This window comes from Callithrix jacchus, chromosome 5 (assembly GCF_049354715.1).
Source record: "Callithrix jacchus isolate 240 chromosome 5, calJac240_pri, whole genome shotgun sequence".
NCBI lineage: Eukaryota > Metazoa > Chordata > Mammalia > Primates > Cebidae > Callithrix > Callithrix jacchus.
The window spans coordinates 2479999-2496149 of NC_133506.1; the positions used below are offsets into that span (position 1 = coordinate 2479999).

Sequence of the window (16151 nt, forward strand, 5' to 3'; positions counted from 1 at the left end):
TCAGAGCAATGGCAGGGAGTTTTTCATTTCCAGGGAAAGAGAGAGATTTAGCACTTTGTTTTTAACAACTCTACAGTGGATATTTGCCGTAATATCTTTAACTCATGCCCTGTTGATCTGGCTTCATCTTGCTTTTTAGGCAAGCAGACTGCCTTTTTAAAAAATATATATTATTTTTTTTGAGACAGAGTCTCACTCTGTCATTATGCTGGAGTACAGTGGCATGCTCTCAACTCACTGCAACCCCTGCCTCCTGGGTTCAAGCGATTCTCCTGCCTCAACCTCCCAAGTAGCTGGGACTACGTACGCACACCACCACACCCAGCTAATTTTTGTATTTTTAATAGAGACGGGGTTTCACCATGTTGGCCAAGATGGTCTGATCTCTTGACCTTGTGATCCACCTGCCTCGGCCTCCCAAAACGCTAGGATTACAGGCATGAGCCACTGTGCTCGGCCTTTAAAACAATTTTTTTTTTCTTTTTGTTTGTTTGTTTTGCTGCTCTCCTTGAGGATAAATTTTTTTTTTAAAGAAACAGTCTTGCTCTGTTGTCCAGGCTGGAGTGCAGTGGCATGATCATAGCTCGCTGCAGCCTCAAATTATAGATGGAATTACAGGCATGCAGGCACGTGCCACTGTGCCCATAGACTGCTCTGTGTTATCTCTCTCTTGGTTCTTCTTGAAAGAGGAATGAACAGAGGTCACACATGTGATAGGACAGTTGGGGCTGACTCAGAAGGTTTGTGCACAAGACACACATTCACAAAATCACTCCCCACTTACCTACTAATTCATCCTTTCAACATTCACTCATTGAATGACAGCAGTGCCCCCAGCCACAGCTGGGTCTGAGCTGCAGAGGTGAATCTGCCAGGGTCTCAGCCCTCAGGTGGGTGGTTCAAGCCTCTCATGGAGCCCAGAGGCCTGGAGTGGGTGTTTCTGGCACCCCTTGGGCCCCTCCCCATGGTGATCTTTGGTTTGTTCTGCCTGTCCCTCTAGATGCAGCCGCCTGACTTCAGGGACCTGCCGGAATGGGAGCCCAGGATCCGAGAGGCCTTCCGCACTGGTGACTTGGACTCTAAGCCTGACCCCAGCCGGAGCTTCAGGCCTTTTCGAGCTGAAGACAATGATTCCTATGCCTCTGAGGTGGGTCTAGACCTGAGCAAGCCGGGGATTGGGTAGGAGGAGAGTTACTGAGGCCTCTCAAAAGCGGAGTGATCTATATATCACTTAGCTGGTGAGGATATGAGTTTTAGCCATTCCATTTGGTTCCAAGCTTCCTGGCAGTCAGGGCAAGACAGGAAATAAGGAAATTTGGGACATTCTCATGGCCTCATCCAAAAACTTATAAACTCATCTGCATAAATTGCTTTTTTCCCCCCTGTATTAAATTCCACTGAGAATTTGACAATTTATGTTACTTAATGGAACTACTCATTTATGTAGCAGGAAGGCAGCAGTCTCTATAGGTGGGCAGTTTGGGTTTCAATTGTGGATCCACTCTATACTGGCTGTGAGATCTTGGAGAAGTCATTTTACCTCTCTGATTCTCAGTTTTCTCACCTGTAACGTGAAGGTGCCTTCATTTTACAGGTGTTGAAAGGATTAAATACACAAAAAGCCATAGCTTAAGGCCTGGTCCACATTGAGTGAGGAAGAGGTTGAGGAGGAGGATGATTATTATTATAATAATTACACATTTCTGGGACTCAGGGGACCTGAGTTCAAGTCTCAGTTCTACCAGTGTTGCTGTGTGACCTTCAACAGCTTTCCACCTTCTGGCCACAGCTTCCCCATCTGTAACATGGGAGGGTTAGAGTGAATGGTAGCTATTGAATCGCTAGGATTCTTTGATCCCTGGGGAATTCTGGGTAGTTCTGATCCCTTCTAAGCCTATTGAGCTTCTCCTTGTTTTTTATAATGAGCCTGAAGCAGGAAAAGCTTCCTACAGAGTGGGTGGGGTATCCCTGAAACCCTGAACCATGCAGAGTCCTGTGTATTCTCCAGCCTGAGCACATTTCTGAGCATCCCTTTGAAGATAACTCAGTGGTCCCAGGAAGGCCAGCCCATGACTATGTAGGAAGGAGAAGCTCACTTGAAGCTAATGGATCAGACTCTCTAAGTGAGCTTCCTAGAAGCCATGCCAAAAACAGAAAAAACTGAGATAACTTAGTTCTCATTTTCTAAGAAAAGGAAATAGGCCTATTCTTTTTTTTTTTTTTTTTTTTTTAAGATCGTGTCTTGCTGTGTTGCCCAGTCTGGAGTGCAGTGTGCAGTGGTGCAATCTTGGCTCACTGTAACCTCCACCTCCTAAGTTCAAGCGAATCTCATGCCTTAGCCCTCCTGATTAGGTGGGACTATAGGCGTACGCCACCATGCCCAGCTAATTTTTGTTCTTTTAGTAGAGACCAGGTTTTGCCATGTTGCCCAGGCTCTGGTCTTAAACTCCTAGGCTCAAGTGATCCTCCCACCTCAGCCTCCCAAAGAGCTGGGATGAGAGGCATGAGCCACCACACCCAGCCAGGAAATAGGCCTATTCTATAGGCTTACCTGTAGAGAAAATAATTTCCTATACACATTCAATTATTTGTTTCATGCAGCCACTCTGTTGAGCAGTGACAATTGCCCAACACTGTTGAACACTGAGTTCAAAGAGGATACCAGAGGCAGCACAGTGTGTAGCTGTGCAAAAATGTTTAGTTTAAAGCAGATATAGAAGATAGACCTCAGGTCACTATGCCTTCCACTGCCAAATCATCATAGTATTGCCCATATAATGAATGTTTACTTTCACAGAGGGACATTTGCCGTACCTACGAAGCTTTCATGTAGGAGTTCTGCGGCCAGTCGTGGTGACTCAATCCTGTAATTTCAGCACTTTGAGAGGCCAAGGTGGGCAGATTGCTTGAGCCTAGGAGTTTGAGACGAGCCTGGGAAACATGGCAAAACCCCATCTCTACAAAGAGTACATAAAATTTAGCCAGGTGTGATGGTACACACCTGTAGTCCCAGCTACTCGGGAGGCTGAGGTGGGAAGATTGCTTGAGCCTGGGAGGTCGAGGCTACAGTGAGCCATCATCGCTCCAGCCTGGGTGACAGAATGAGATCCTGTCTCAGAAAAAGAAAAAAAAAAAAACAATTTGGGACTGACATTCCCTTCTTTTTTTCCCTTGCTTAATGTGACAGCATACGCATTTCTCTGTTACTAGAAGTACTTTTAAAAATTTTGGCCGGGCGCATTGGCTTACACCTGTAATCCTAGCACTTTGGGAGACTGAGACAGGCGGATCACCTGAGGTCAGGAGTTTGAGATAAGCCTCGACAACATGGTGAAACCCCATCTCTACTGAAATTACAAAAATTACCCATGCATGGTAGTACATACCTATAGTCCCAGCTACTTGGGAGGCTGAGACAGGAGAATCACTTGAACCTGAGGCAGAGGTTGCAGTGAGCTGAGATTACACCACTGTACTCCAGCCTGGGTGACAGAGCAGGACTCCATCTCAAAAAAAAAAACCCAAAATTATTGAGGTATAATACACGTAAAGTGCTCATCTTGTAAGTTGGCGGCTCAGTTGCTTCTTACGAACTAAATGCTACTATGTCATCAACACTCAGATTGATAACACAGCATGACCTGCCCCCAGAATTCCCTATACTCTCTTCTAGTAACCATCCGACTTCTAACAGAATAGATCGGTTTTGCCTGCTTAGCTACAAATATTTTTAAACTCAATTTCCCCCAAAACTATAGTTTTATTACGTTTTTAAAAAGATCCTATAGTTTTTGTAAATAATAAATAACTATAACAAAACCCCTAAGCAGCATTGCATAAAGATATAAAGAAGGAAGTCGGCTGGGCGCGGTGGCTCATGCCTATAATCCCAGCACTTTGGGAGGCCAAGGCGGGTGGATCACGAGGTCAAGAGATCGAGACCATCCCGGTCAACATAGTGAAACCCCATCTCTACTAAAAATACAAAAATTAGCTGGGCACGGTGGTGCGCGCCTGTAGTCCCAGCTACTCGGGAGGCTGAGGCAGGAGAGTTGCGTGAACCCAGGAGGCGGAGGTTGCGGTGAGCCGAGATCGTGCCATTGCACTCCAGCCTGGGTAATAACAGCGAGACTCCGTCTCAAAAAAAAAAAAAAAAAAAAAAAAGAAGGAAGTCAAGATTGAAGGTCTGAACATCTTTACATAGTTCCCACTGTTTACATTTAGTGTGTGTGTCCATGTTCTTTACATATTTTTCTATGGAGGTCTAGCTTTTTTGGTTTTGTTTTTTAACTTTCTGTTGAAATATAACATAATAACATACATACAATAAAGGACATTGTCCTTAAGGGTACCACTGAATGGATTGTTACATATGTATAGATCTATTAAACATCTTTTACTTCCCATCATTTAGTATCTAAGTTGTTTCCTAAATGTTGCAATTATAAACAATGAAACAATGAACATCTTTGTGAATCAAACTTAGTAACTCAGTTTTCCCAGTACATTATTAAGATAAATTTCAGAGAAAAGATCAACTTCTATTGGTAACAAAACCCTCTGAGGTGGGGACAGTCATTGTGCCTGATTTGTACTTAGACAGCTTGGGTCCAACTTCCCATTGTTTCCCTACCACTGTCATCCTCAGATCACAATTTCTATCCACTTCTTCCTCTCTCTTCCTCCTCATTATCTTTGTCCCTGTCTGCACCGCAGATCAAGGAGCTGCAGCTGGTGCTGGCTGAGGCCCATGACAGCCTCCGGGGTTTGCAAGAGCAGCTCTCCCAGGAGCGGCAGCTACGAAAGGAGGAGGCCGACAATTTCAACCAGAAAATGGTCCAGGTGCGTGGTGCCCGCGCTTTCCAGGCACCTATCCCTGCAGCCTCTCTGAGCTGGAGGCAGAGGCCTTGAGCATCTGTGGGCCCTCCAAAATCAAGAATGTCAGGGGAGGCTGGGCACAGTGGCTCACACCTGTAATCCCAACACTTTGGGAGGCCAAGGCAGGTGGATCACTTGAGGCCAGGAGTTTGAAACCAGCATAGCCAACATGGTGAAAACCTATCTCTACTAAAAATACAAAAATTGGCCAGGCGCGGTGGCTCAAGCCTGTAATCCCAGCACTTTGGGAGGCTGAGGCGGGTGGATCACGAGGTCAAGAGATTGAGACCATTCTGGTCAAAATGATGAAACCCCGTCTCTACTAAAAATACAAAAAATTAGCTGGGCACGGTGGCGCGTCTCTGGAAACCTAGCTACTCAGCCTCCCGAGTTGCCTGAACCCAGGAGGTGGAGGTTGCGGTGAGCCGAGATTGCGCCATTGCACTCCAGCCTGGGTGAAAAGAGCGAAACTCCGTCTCAAAAACAAAACAAAACAAAAAAAAAAACACAAAAATTAACCAGGTATGATGGTGCATGCCTGTAATCCCAGCTACTCGGGAGGCTGAGGCAAGAAAATTGATTGAACCTGGGAGGCAGTGGTTGCAGTGAGCCAAGATCACACCACTGCACTCCAACCTGGGCAAGAGAGTGATCTCAAAACAAACAAACAAAAAAAGAATGTCAGGGGAAAGCCGAGTTCAGCCCCTGTGCCCTGCTGGGATGTTACAGTACTTGCAGTTGGACATTAGCTGTGTGACAGGGCTGTCACTGGCTGCGCGTGGGACCTGGGGCCAGTCCTGTTTTCTCCCAGGACCTCAGTCTCCCATTTATGAAATGGTGCCCTCATCAGGCCTGGCTCCTAATACAGATAATAGTACTGAAATAACATTTGTTAAGCCCTTACTGTGTGCTGGCCCCGTACAATGCACTTTCCACCCATTATGTCCTTGAATCCTCGTGCCCTCCCTTAACACCATTTTACGGAGTACTCTGCCCGGGGTTGCACATCTAGACCTCAGCGGGGCTTGGTCTCTAATCTAGGTCCCTCTGTTAGCCGTGACACTGCATTGCTTCCTAGGGTGGTGCATAGTCATCAGCCGTTCTCAACCCTGGCACACCTTCTGCTCTCTATGTGTCACCCATCCCTGCTGTCAAGGTTCACCCTCACCAGTTCCTCATTGAACATGAAAGTTCATGTGAGACATTTGGCGCCCAGGAGGTACTCAGTATATGATGTCATGGTTTTTTCAGTCAGAGCCAGGGTCAAATCCCAGCTCCTTCACTGATGTGTCACCGTGGCTCTGGTAGCAAAGGGCAGTGCTCATCTGAATAGATTGCACCACACGTGGTGGGATCCCTGGCAGGAATCACCCACAGGCACTACCCAGACTCTCCTCCCTGCCCCTGTTCAGTGGCCTGGAAATGGGGTGGGGGAGAGGGCAGGGTCCTAGGGTTGCTCAAGCTCTTGTCCCCCGCAGCTGAAGGAGGACCAGCAGAGGGCGCTCCTGAGGCGGGAGTTTGAGCTGCAGAGTCTGAGCCTCCAGCGGAGGCTGGAGCAGAAATTCTGGAGCCAGGAGAAGAACATGTTGGTGCAGGAGTCCCAGCAGTTCAAGCACAACTTCCTGCTGCTCTTCATGAAGCTCAGGTGGTTCCTCAAGCGCTGGCGGCAGGGCAAGGTTTTGCCCAGTGAGGGGGATGACTTCCTCGAGGTAAGATTGGGCCTGGGACTGGGACGTGTGGGCTGTGGAAAGAGGGACAAGGAAGGGACACCCAGCTGGTATTGACACAGCTCCTAGGCTCACATACCTGCCATCAGCTTGCAGGCTTCCTTCCCTGCATTTGTTGGCCTTTACTGGGCATTAGAGGGTGCTCGCTGGGGATACCATGAGGAAGATGACAAGCTTGGTCCTGGCCCCAACAGGAGAGAGGATCCTCGGGGTTGGCAGGTCTTTAACGCAGTCCTCGGCGGCCATGGTATCAAGGTGAATGTCGTAATCTGGTTTTGTCATAGTAGTATCAGGTACAAATATACATTTATATTTAGTGCCCTGGAGGCTCCCATGTGCCCTTTCCTAGAATTTTTTTTTTTTTGAGACAGAATTCTCACTCTGTTGCCCAGGCTGGAGTGCAGTGGCACTATCTCAGCTCACTGAAACCTCTGCCTCCAGGATTCAAGCAATTCTCTTGCCTCAGCCTGCTGAGTAGTTGGGATTACAGGCACATGCCGCCATGCCCAGCTAATTTTTGTATTTTTAGTAGAGACGGTTTCTCCACGTTGGCCAGGCTGGTCTTGAATTCCTGACTTCAAGTGATCTGCCTGCCTCGGCCTTCCAAAGTGCTGGGATTACAGGCATGAGCCACCACGCCAAGCTGAAAGATATGTTTATTTAACTAAAGGCAGTGGGCTGGCTTAAAAACACTGGTGATAGTACAGTAGTCTTAGGATGTGGCAGGAAACGTGTGGGGTGGAGCTTTGAGAATGTATGAAGCTTAGAAGGGACCCACCTGGCCCATTCATGCCCCAGTCTGTGCAGGACCCTTTGCTGCTCAGAGCCCCTGCCTCCTGTCATCAGCATAGCAGCAGCGTGGAGAAGGGGACTTGTAAGGATGTCAGACCTTGGTCCCACTCATCTTAGTTGACATTGCTCACTTTGGCCTTGTCCTTCTGGGTTCAGGTGCCTCAAGTCTAGCCCAGGCTTGGCCCTCCTCTGGTCCAAGCTACTCTCCAAGCAGGCCCCTTTCCAGAGGCAGTAGGGACCACTGGCATGCCTCAAGTTGCCACATACGCCATCAAGGGTACCCCAGAGGAGCCCAGATGCCCCAGGGACCAGGCATGACAGACCTGAGTGTGCAGTGAGACCCTGCATCACCCCATCTCAGTGGGGCTCATTCTCGCAGGCCACCAGCTCCTCCCCAGGGCCTCATGGGAGAGTCTCTATCACCATTCCATGGGCCCACGCCCTGCTTCCCTGGCCCTGCAGTGCCTGACACAGAGGCACCCATGGGAGAGGAAGCTCAAGGGCCCAGCAGGGCTGTCCCTGGGAGCATCTGCCTTGGGCCTCCTGTCTGAAGGTGTCTCTTCTGTGATGTTTGGGAACAGGAGCCCTCCCAGATGTTTGGAAGCCTCACAGGCCTCTGGATGAAGCTCAGCTTAAGCGAGTGACCTGCAGGCCACACAGTCTATGTTTTAAGTCAGTTTGTCTCAGACAAACCCTCCACATTTGATGAAAACCTTTCTAGCCATTTCCATATCCTAGAGTAAAAGAGAGAAACTTACTTTAGGAAAAAAGAAAATAGGGTGTAAACATAGGAAATGGGCCAGGTGCGGTGGCTTACACCTGTAATCTCAGCACTTTGGGAGGCTAAGGTGGGCAGATCTCTTGAGGTAAGGAGTTTGAGACCAGCCTGGCCAACATGGTGAAACGCTGTCTCTACTAAAAATACAAAAATTAGCTGACAGTGGTGGTGTGCACCAGTAGTCCCAACTACTTGGGAGCCTGAGGCAGGAGAATCACTTGAACCTGGGAGGCAGAGGTTGCAGTGAGCCAAGATCATGCCTTTGTACTCCAGCCTGGTGACACAGTAAGACTCTATCTTAAAAAAAAAAAAAAAAAAAGACACAAAAATTACATAACATATATGCCTATAGTTAAGAAATATATACATTTACCAAAATAGGCATGGTTAATAAGATATCAGTGTAATCATGCTGGGCACAGTAGCTTGCACCTAGAATCCCAGCGTCTGGGGAGGCTAAGGCAGGAGGATTGCTTGAGCACAGAAGGTGACTCGCTTCCTTTTGCTACATTTCCATCCTGCACTAGGTCCCTGATCTCCTTGGCTGGCCCTGGGCTCCTGCCCAGAATCCATCAGCAATAAATCCAACCCCCACCCAGCAAGGTCCCTTCTGTCCACGCAAACCTTTGGTCGCCCTTATGTAGCATCATGGGAGTGCTTGTGGCCTTTTCATTTCACCCACAGTGCCTGCCTTGGCCCAGCCTGTCAACTTGGTTCTTTCAGAGTGATTGTCAGGGCTGCTTCCTGGTCTTTGGGGCAGAGTAGATGTCATGGGAGGCTAGGAGGACCTGACTGTCCGGCCATGCTCCTTGACCTACATGGTACCCAAGGTTGAAATTAAAACTTGGGAAAACTTCCCACCCACTGTTAAGCATGTTTTTTTTTTTTTTTTGAGACAGAGTTTTGCTCTTGTTACCCAGGCTGGAGTGCAATGGCGCGATCTCGGCTCACCGCAACCTCCACCTCCCAGGCTCAGGCAAATCTTCTGCCTCAGCCTCCCGAGTAGCTGGGACTACAGGCACACGCCACCATGCCCAGCCAATTTTTTGCATTTTTAGTAGAGACGGGTTTTCACCATGTTGACCAGGATGGTCTTGATATCTTGACCTCGTGATCCACCCGCCGCAGCCTCCCAAAGTGCTGGGATTACAGGCTTGAGCCACTGCGCCTGGCCTAAGCATGGTTTTTAACAAACAGGTGAACAGCATGAAGGAGCTGTACCTGCTGATGGAGGAAGAGGAGATAAACGCTCAGCATTCTGATAACAAGGCCTGCACAGGGGACAGCTGGACCCAGAACACGGTGTGTCCCCAGCCCCTTCCCTGTCCTGTTGTGTCCATTCATTCCTTTGGTCTGCTCAGTGATCAATTCCTGCTTTCTCTGACTCCATTCCTGGACACTGGAGCTGCAGAGGGTTATTGCCTGGTCTTCCCGGGACAGTGACAGAGTCCAGATGATGGACTGTGGGATCATAAGCAAGACAGCAATTAATTCTCTTTGGAGTATAAGGGACAGTATCACAGAGAAGGGGTCATGGTTGGTGGATTTTGAAGGTTGTATAGTTTACCTAATGGAGAATGGGGGAAAGACTATTCTTGACCAAGAGAACTATGTATGCTAGAGTTGTGGCAAGGTATTCCAGTATTGAATATGGCTTGGTATTGAGTAGGGTGAGGGCAAGGACATCAGGCTAGGGTCATCTGAAGAGGGGCCTCGTTGTCTAGGGTCAGGAACCCTCAAATCAAGCCATAAGTCAGAGAGAGCAGTGGGGTCAGGATCACAGGGTCACACATGGTGAGCTGGGGTAGGGATGGGATAGGGGGAGAGAAGATTTGGGATGGAGTCAGGCAAACTGAGGGTCTCATGCATTAGACCCCACATCTGGCCTGCAGTGGATCAGAGAGGCAGATCCTGAGTGAGGAGAAAGACCCAAAGCTCAGACCCGCCGAGCCTTGAAGAAGCAGCCAGATGATTCAGCTCAGAGTTAGGCTGAGTAATGATTACTGTAACTGCAGGATTTTGTTAGTGTCAGATTTGGGACTCATGTCAGCCTAGGAGGTAGCAGGGCTGGGCTTGTCCTTCCCATTTTATGGGTGAGATGACCTAGAGAGGTCGTGGGACTTGCCCAAGGCCTTGTAGAGTCAGAGCTGGACTTCTAGGTGAGTTTTCTGAGCCCAGGCTCCCCCCCTACCCCCCGGAGGCTCCTGACTCAGGCTTTGCCTGCAGCCCAATGAGTACGTCAAGACACTGGCCGACATGAAGGTGACGCTGAAGGAGCTGTGCTGGCTGCTCCGAGATGAACGCCGTGGTCTGACGGAGCTTCAGCAACAGTTTGCCAAGGCCAAGGCTACCTGGGAGACAGAGCGGGCAGAGCTCAAAGGTCATACCACCCAGGTGAGCCTCCCACCTGTCAGAGGCCTCTCCCCTTGCCCTCAGCCAGGCCTTTAGCTGTTGGATCTGGGAGTAGGATGCCAAGGCCATGCTCCTAGAGGAATAAGAACCCCTTCGCTTGCCCAGAGAGGGCAAGAGACTTTCCTAAAGTCACACAGCAAGAGTATCAGAAACGGTGGGGAATGGGGCAGGGAAGGAAGGTGGGCGATTGACAAAGGCACAGGAGCATCACAGGCACCTCTGTTGCACCATGGGCTCACAGGTGAGGCCAGCGTGCAGCCTCACTGCCGGCTGTTCTCATCTGCTCCTTCCTTTCCTCACAAGCACTCCCTTAGCCCCCGCTGCCTGGCTCTGTTTTGCTCTCTCCACTCAAACTGGGGGCCTCCCCTCCCAAATCCTCAGCATGCCCAAAGGAGCCTTAACCAGGAGCCCTGGGGATTCAGTGTCTGTTGTGTGCTTGAGGGCTACTTGCTGCTCTCCTTTGGCCTGAAATGTGAGAGGGTGGGCTTCCTCCCACTCAGAGAGGATGATCTGACCCCACAGCTCGGGCTCCAGCTTCTTCCATCCAGCTTTCCCCTACTGTAAGCTGCCTTCCCGGGTATCACCAGCCCCTGGGAGGCAGACACTCCGATGGTCTCTGCTGGACAGATGACAAAACTGGCACAGAGGAGTTAAATTTCTCTCTAAAGGTCACTCAGCTAATAAGTGGCAGACTGACCCTTGCTCCCCCAAACCTCTAACCCCTGGCTCCCTGTGACCCCAATTCTGCCTCCATTTGTGTGTGTGTGTTTTTTGAGATGGAGTCTCATTCTCAAAGGCTGGAGAGCAGGGGTGCAATCTTGGCTTACTGCAACCTCCACCTCCCCGGTTCAAGTGATTCTCCTGCCTTAGCCCCCAAAGTAACTGGAATTACAGGTGGCATGCCACCACGCCCAGCTAATTTTCATATTTTTAGTAGAGACAGCGTTTCACCATGTTGGCTAGGCTAATTTCGAACTTCGGATCTTAAGTGATCTGCCCACCTCACTCTCCCAAAGTGCTGGTAGTACAGGTATGAGCCACCGCACCCAGCCCCAATTCCACCTTCTTCCCACTGCTCACAGTCTCCTGGATACTTCCTGGGGCCACTACTCCCCTCCTAACCCTCTCTGCAGATCTCAGCTCCCTCCATCTGCACGTTCCACGGTGTCGGTTGTACCCACTGTCCCTATAGACCTGGGCATTTCAGGTGCTCCTCCCACCAAGAACCTGACCAGCCCACTGGGGATAAAAGGGGACATTGAGTCTAAAGGTTGCACATTCCCCTTCCTGCCACCCTGAAGTCAAGGGCCGAGAAAGCCATCTTGCTGGAGTGACCACTGCACATATGTTTGTGACTGTGTGCATGTCCCCATGCAGGCCTGTGGGAGGCAAGGCGAGGCCCCCAGCTTGCTAGGAGGGGTTATAAAACATGCTCCCCATCAACCCAAACCCATACTGCTGGTAAGAGTTAATGGGATATCATAAGAAGCAATGACTAGGAACCATGCCATGATGTTGCTGTGTGACCAAATAACCCCTTTGAACCTCTCCCTCCTCTATAAAATATGGATACCGATAGTAATCTTGCAGAGTTTTCATGAGGATACTGACATCATCCCTGAAAAGCCCACAGCACAGAACTTGGTTTAAAGAAAGAGCTCTTTAGCCGGGCACAGTGGCTTATGCCTGTAATCTCAGTACTTTAGGATGCCGAGGTGGGTGGATCACCTGAGGTTTGGAGTTCGAGGCCAGCCTGGCCAACATGGAGAAACCCCATCTCTACTAAAAATACAAAAAATTAGCCAGGTGTGGTGGCACATGCCTGTAATCCCAGCTACTGGGGAGGCTGAGACACGAGAATTGCTTGAATCCAGGAGGCAGAGGTTGCGGTGAGCCGAGATCATGTCATTGCACTCCAGCCTGGGCAACAAAAGCGAAACTTCATCTCAAAACAAAACAAAAAAAAAGAGCTCTTCAAACCCTTATTGCATGGAGGGATTAGGGGTTAGTTATGAGTGAGGAGGACTAAGCTGGGTTAGTCCCTGGTGAGGGGTATTCTGAGGAGACCTCTCCCCTTTTCCACTGCCGGCACCCAGGAGGGAAGGAGAGAGGAGGGCCGAGAGGAGTGGCCTCCTGGTGCCAGCTGCCCAGTCTGCTTCTTTCCCACAGATGGAGCTGAAGGCAGGGAAGGGGGCCGGGGAGCGGGCAGGGCCAGACTGGAAGGCAGCCCTACAGAGGGAGCGTGAGGAGCAGCAGCACCTCCTGGCTGAGTCCTACAGCGCTGTCATGGAGCTAACGAGGCAGCTGCAGATCAGTGAGCGGAACTGGAGCCAGGAGAAGCTGCAGCTGGTGGAGCGGCTGCAGGGTGAGAAGCAGCAGGTGGAGCAGCAGTTGAAGGACCTACAGAACCGCCTAAGCCAGGTGAGGCTCGCACCTGCCAGCTGCTTCCACCCACAAGGGAGAGTTGCCACAGAAATGATTCAGAAGCAGGATCTCCTTCAGCTACAGCCGATCTAGGTGCTCGTCCAGAGAGGTCTGGTGCAGTATCTCCTTCAGGTATAGCTGGATCCAGGCACTTAGAGAGTGCAGTGGGAACTAGATCTTTCTGTCTGCCTTAGTCTGTCAGGCCTGCTTTCCTTTGTGCTAGCTTTACTCTTAAACTAGCCGTTCCCAAATATGGCAACCATCAGTTTCATGCTCATATCTTAGAGCTTAGCAATTACATTAGATTGGCCAGATACGAGTCATGTACCCACCCCCGAAGCCTACCCAAATCCAGGAACCAAGAGGGAGGAACTAAGAGTGGTCCCCATGGGAAAATTGTGAGTCCTTCAATCAAAAGGAGGACAGGAAAAGCAGTCTTTGATCATCACTCCCCATTATAGTTCACTTCATGCAGCCAGCCACCACCTACCATATGCCGCTCTGCTGCACTCTTTATTTTGACTTTTCCCCTTTCACTTTAATTTTTATTTACTTTATTTGACACAGAGTCTCGCTCTGTCACCCAGGCTGGAGTGCAGTGCGCACTCAGCTCACTGCAGCCTCCGCCACTGGGGTTGAAGCAATTAACGTGCCTCAGCCTCATGAGTAGCTGGGATTACGGGTGTGTGTGACCACAACTGGCCAATTTTTGTGTTTTTAGTAGAGACAGGGTCTCACCATGTTGGCCAGGCTGGTCTCAAATGCCTAGCCTCAAGTGATCCTCCCACCTCAGCCTCCCAAAATGCTGGGATTATAGGTGTGAGCCACTGCGCCTGGCCTTATTTTTTATTTTAATTACATAAATCAGGACTTCATCTTTATATAAGGTCCAGTATTACAAAGGCATATTTCAGCACAATCCCTTTCTTGTCTTTTTTTTTTTTTGAGACGGAATTTTCCTCTTGTTACCCAGGCTGGAGTGCAGTGGTGTGATCTCGGCTCATGGCAACCTCCGCCTCCTGGGTTCAAGCAATTCTCCTGCCTCAGCCTCCCAAGTAGCTGGGATTACAGGCACGCGCCACCATGCCCAGCTAATTTTTGTATTTTTAGTAGAGACGGGGTTTTACCATGTTGACCAGGATGGTCTCGATCTCTTGACCCGGTGATCCACCCGCCTCAGCCTCCCAAAGTGCTGGGATTATAGGCGCGAGCCACCACTCCCAGCCCTCTTGTCATTTTTTTTTTTTAATTAAATTTTTTTTTTTTTAAGATGAGGTCTCACTATATGGATCAGGCTGAGACTGAGCTCCTGGTCTCAAGCCATCCTGCTACCTCAGCCTCCCGAGTAGCTGGGCCTTTCTTGCTATTTAAATTTATATTTACAGGGGTTTGTTTTGTGTTTTAATCATTAATCAAATTGTAATGTAGATGTTATCTATACTTTGCCTCTTTCATGAAGATCTGTTCACAGAAGGGAATAGAGACCTTCCTCGTCCAGTGTGACTGCTGCCCGGTGTTCCTAGTGTGGAGATGCTATGATTTGTTATCCAGTGATGAAATCTACATTGTTTTTGGTTTTTCATTTTCAAAACTTGTCCCTGAAGCTGGATGTGGCAGTGTGTGCCTACAGTCCCAGCTGCAAGGGAGCCTGAGGTGGGAGGATTGCTTGAGCTCAGGAGGTAGAGGCTGCAGTAAGCTGTGATCATTCCACTGCACTGCAGCCTGGGCAACAGAGCAAGACTTCGTATCTAAAAAAAGAAAAAAAAAATTCAAGTTGTGCCTCAGTGAATATCTCCACACATATATTTCTGCACATACATGACTATTTCAGTAGGATAGATTCTTAGAGGTGAAATTGCTAAATTCAAGGGCATGTGCATTTATAGTTGACGGTAACTGCCAAGCCGCCTTCTAGAAAGGCTATGCCCATGTATACTCCCACCAGCCGCACAGTGAGAAGGACAAGAAGTTTCTTTTTGCTTTATCTTTGCCAGTTCTTGTGATTACCAGTCTTTGAAATGTCTGCCCAAGTTAGGGTGTGAAATGCTCTCATTGCTTTAATTTGCATTTCTCTGACTTCTGCTACCGGTGAGCATTTTCCATGAGCTGATTGATCTTACCTACTCTCTCCTCCTACGTTATCTTCAGGACTTCAACAGCCCTCAGGATCACTATCACGAAACCCCTTTTTCAGATGAGGCAAAATGATTTACCCAAGGTCGTAAAGTGAGGAAAGGATAGGTCCAGAATCTGGCAGAACTCCCAAATCTGGAAAGTTCTGGTTCTGGGCCCTGCCCACTCTTCTGCAGGGACAGCAGTCCTTTGAGGTTCACACCTGCTAGGAGCCTGTGCTTGGGGAGTGCAGGATGGCAAGATAACTGACAAATCCCAGAACCAGCCAGGTTCCCATGGAAAGCAGGTCAGATGCATGCGTCTGTTTGCATCATCGAATCAAATTCCTGTCTGTAAAAGAAGAATTTCTTCTTATTAACAACAAAATATTTCTAAAATGATTTTGAAATTATGAAGCAAGCTTTATGTCATTCCTGGGGGAACATATCAACCCACAGGTGGATCTTGTGAGCTCCTCAGGGCACAGATTCCATGTCCTGATGTTTTCATATCAGGGACTTGCCAGCCCTCTAGCTCCAGCCAGGTCTCTCTGACATTCCTCTGCCTCCTGCACTTTAAACCAGATCCCCCAGCCGGACACAGTGGCTTACACCTGTGATCCCAGCACGTTGGGAGGCCGAGGCTGGCAGATCACGAGGTTAGGAGTTCAAGATCAGCTGGACCAATATGGTGAAAACCTGCCTCTACTAAAAATAGAAAAATTAGCCCAGCATGGTGGCACGCACCTGTGGTCCCAGCTACTTGGGAGGCTGAGGCAGGAGAATCGCTTGAACCTGGGAGGTGGAGGTTGCAGTGAGCCAAGATTGCACCACTGCACTCCAGCCTGAGCAACAGAGACTGTCTCAAAAAAAAAAAAATAATAATAAAATGTTAAATAAAATAAACCAGATCCCCCAAAGCAGCATTCTTCCTCACTCTGAACTGATTATTAAGCCAGCCTGGTGAAAGCAGCAGAGTGGCTGGTGGGAAAGAGCTTCTGACCAGGAGTCCCCAGTCAAGTCACCTCT

The 16151-nt window shown here is 49.1% G+C and overlaps 1 protein-coding gene across 3 annotated transcripts in view; it reads left to right on the forward strand.

Annotated features, from left to right (window-relative positions):
* The window catches only part of MTCL2 (microtubule crosslinking factor 2), an 89433-nt gene that overhangs the window by 53149 nt on the left and 20133 nt on the right, over positions 1–16151 (forward strand). For 2 of the 3 annotated variants that reach the window (XM_035297986.3, XM_035297987.3), the window contains 6 exons: positions 1001–1147; positions 4717–4842; positions 6357–6587; positions 9373–9477; positions 10402–10569; positions 12757–13008. In XM_035297986.3, coding sequence (XP_035153877.2) covers positions 1001–1147; positions 4717–4842; positions 6357–6587; positions 9373–9477; positions 10402–10569; positions 12757–13008 — 1029 coding nt within the window. The remainder of the gene's footprint in view (positions 1–1000; positions 1148–4716; positions 4843–6356; positions 6588–9372; positions 9478–10401; positions 10570–12756; positions 13009–16151) is intronic. The other variant, XM_035297989.3, reaches the window with a different exon arrangement.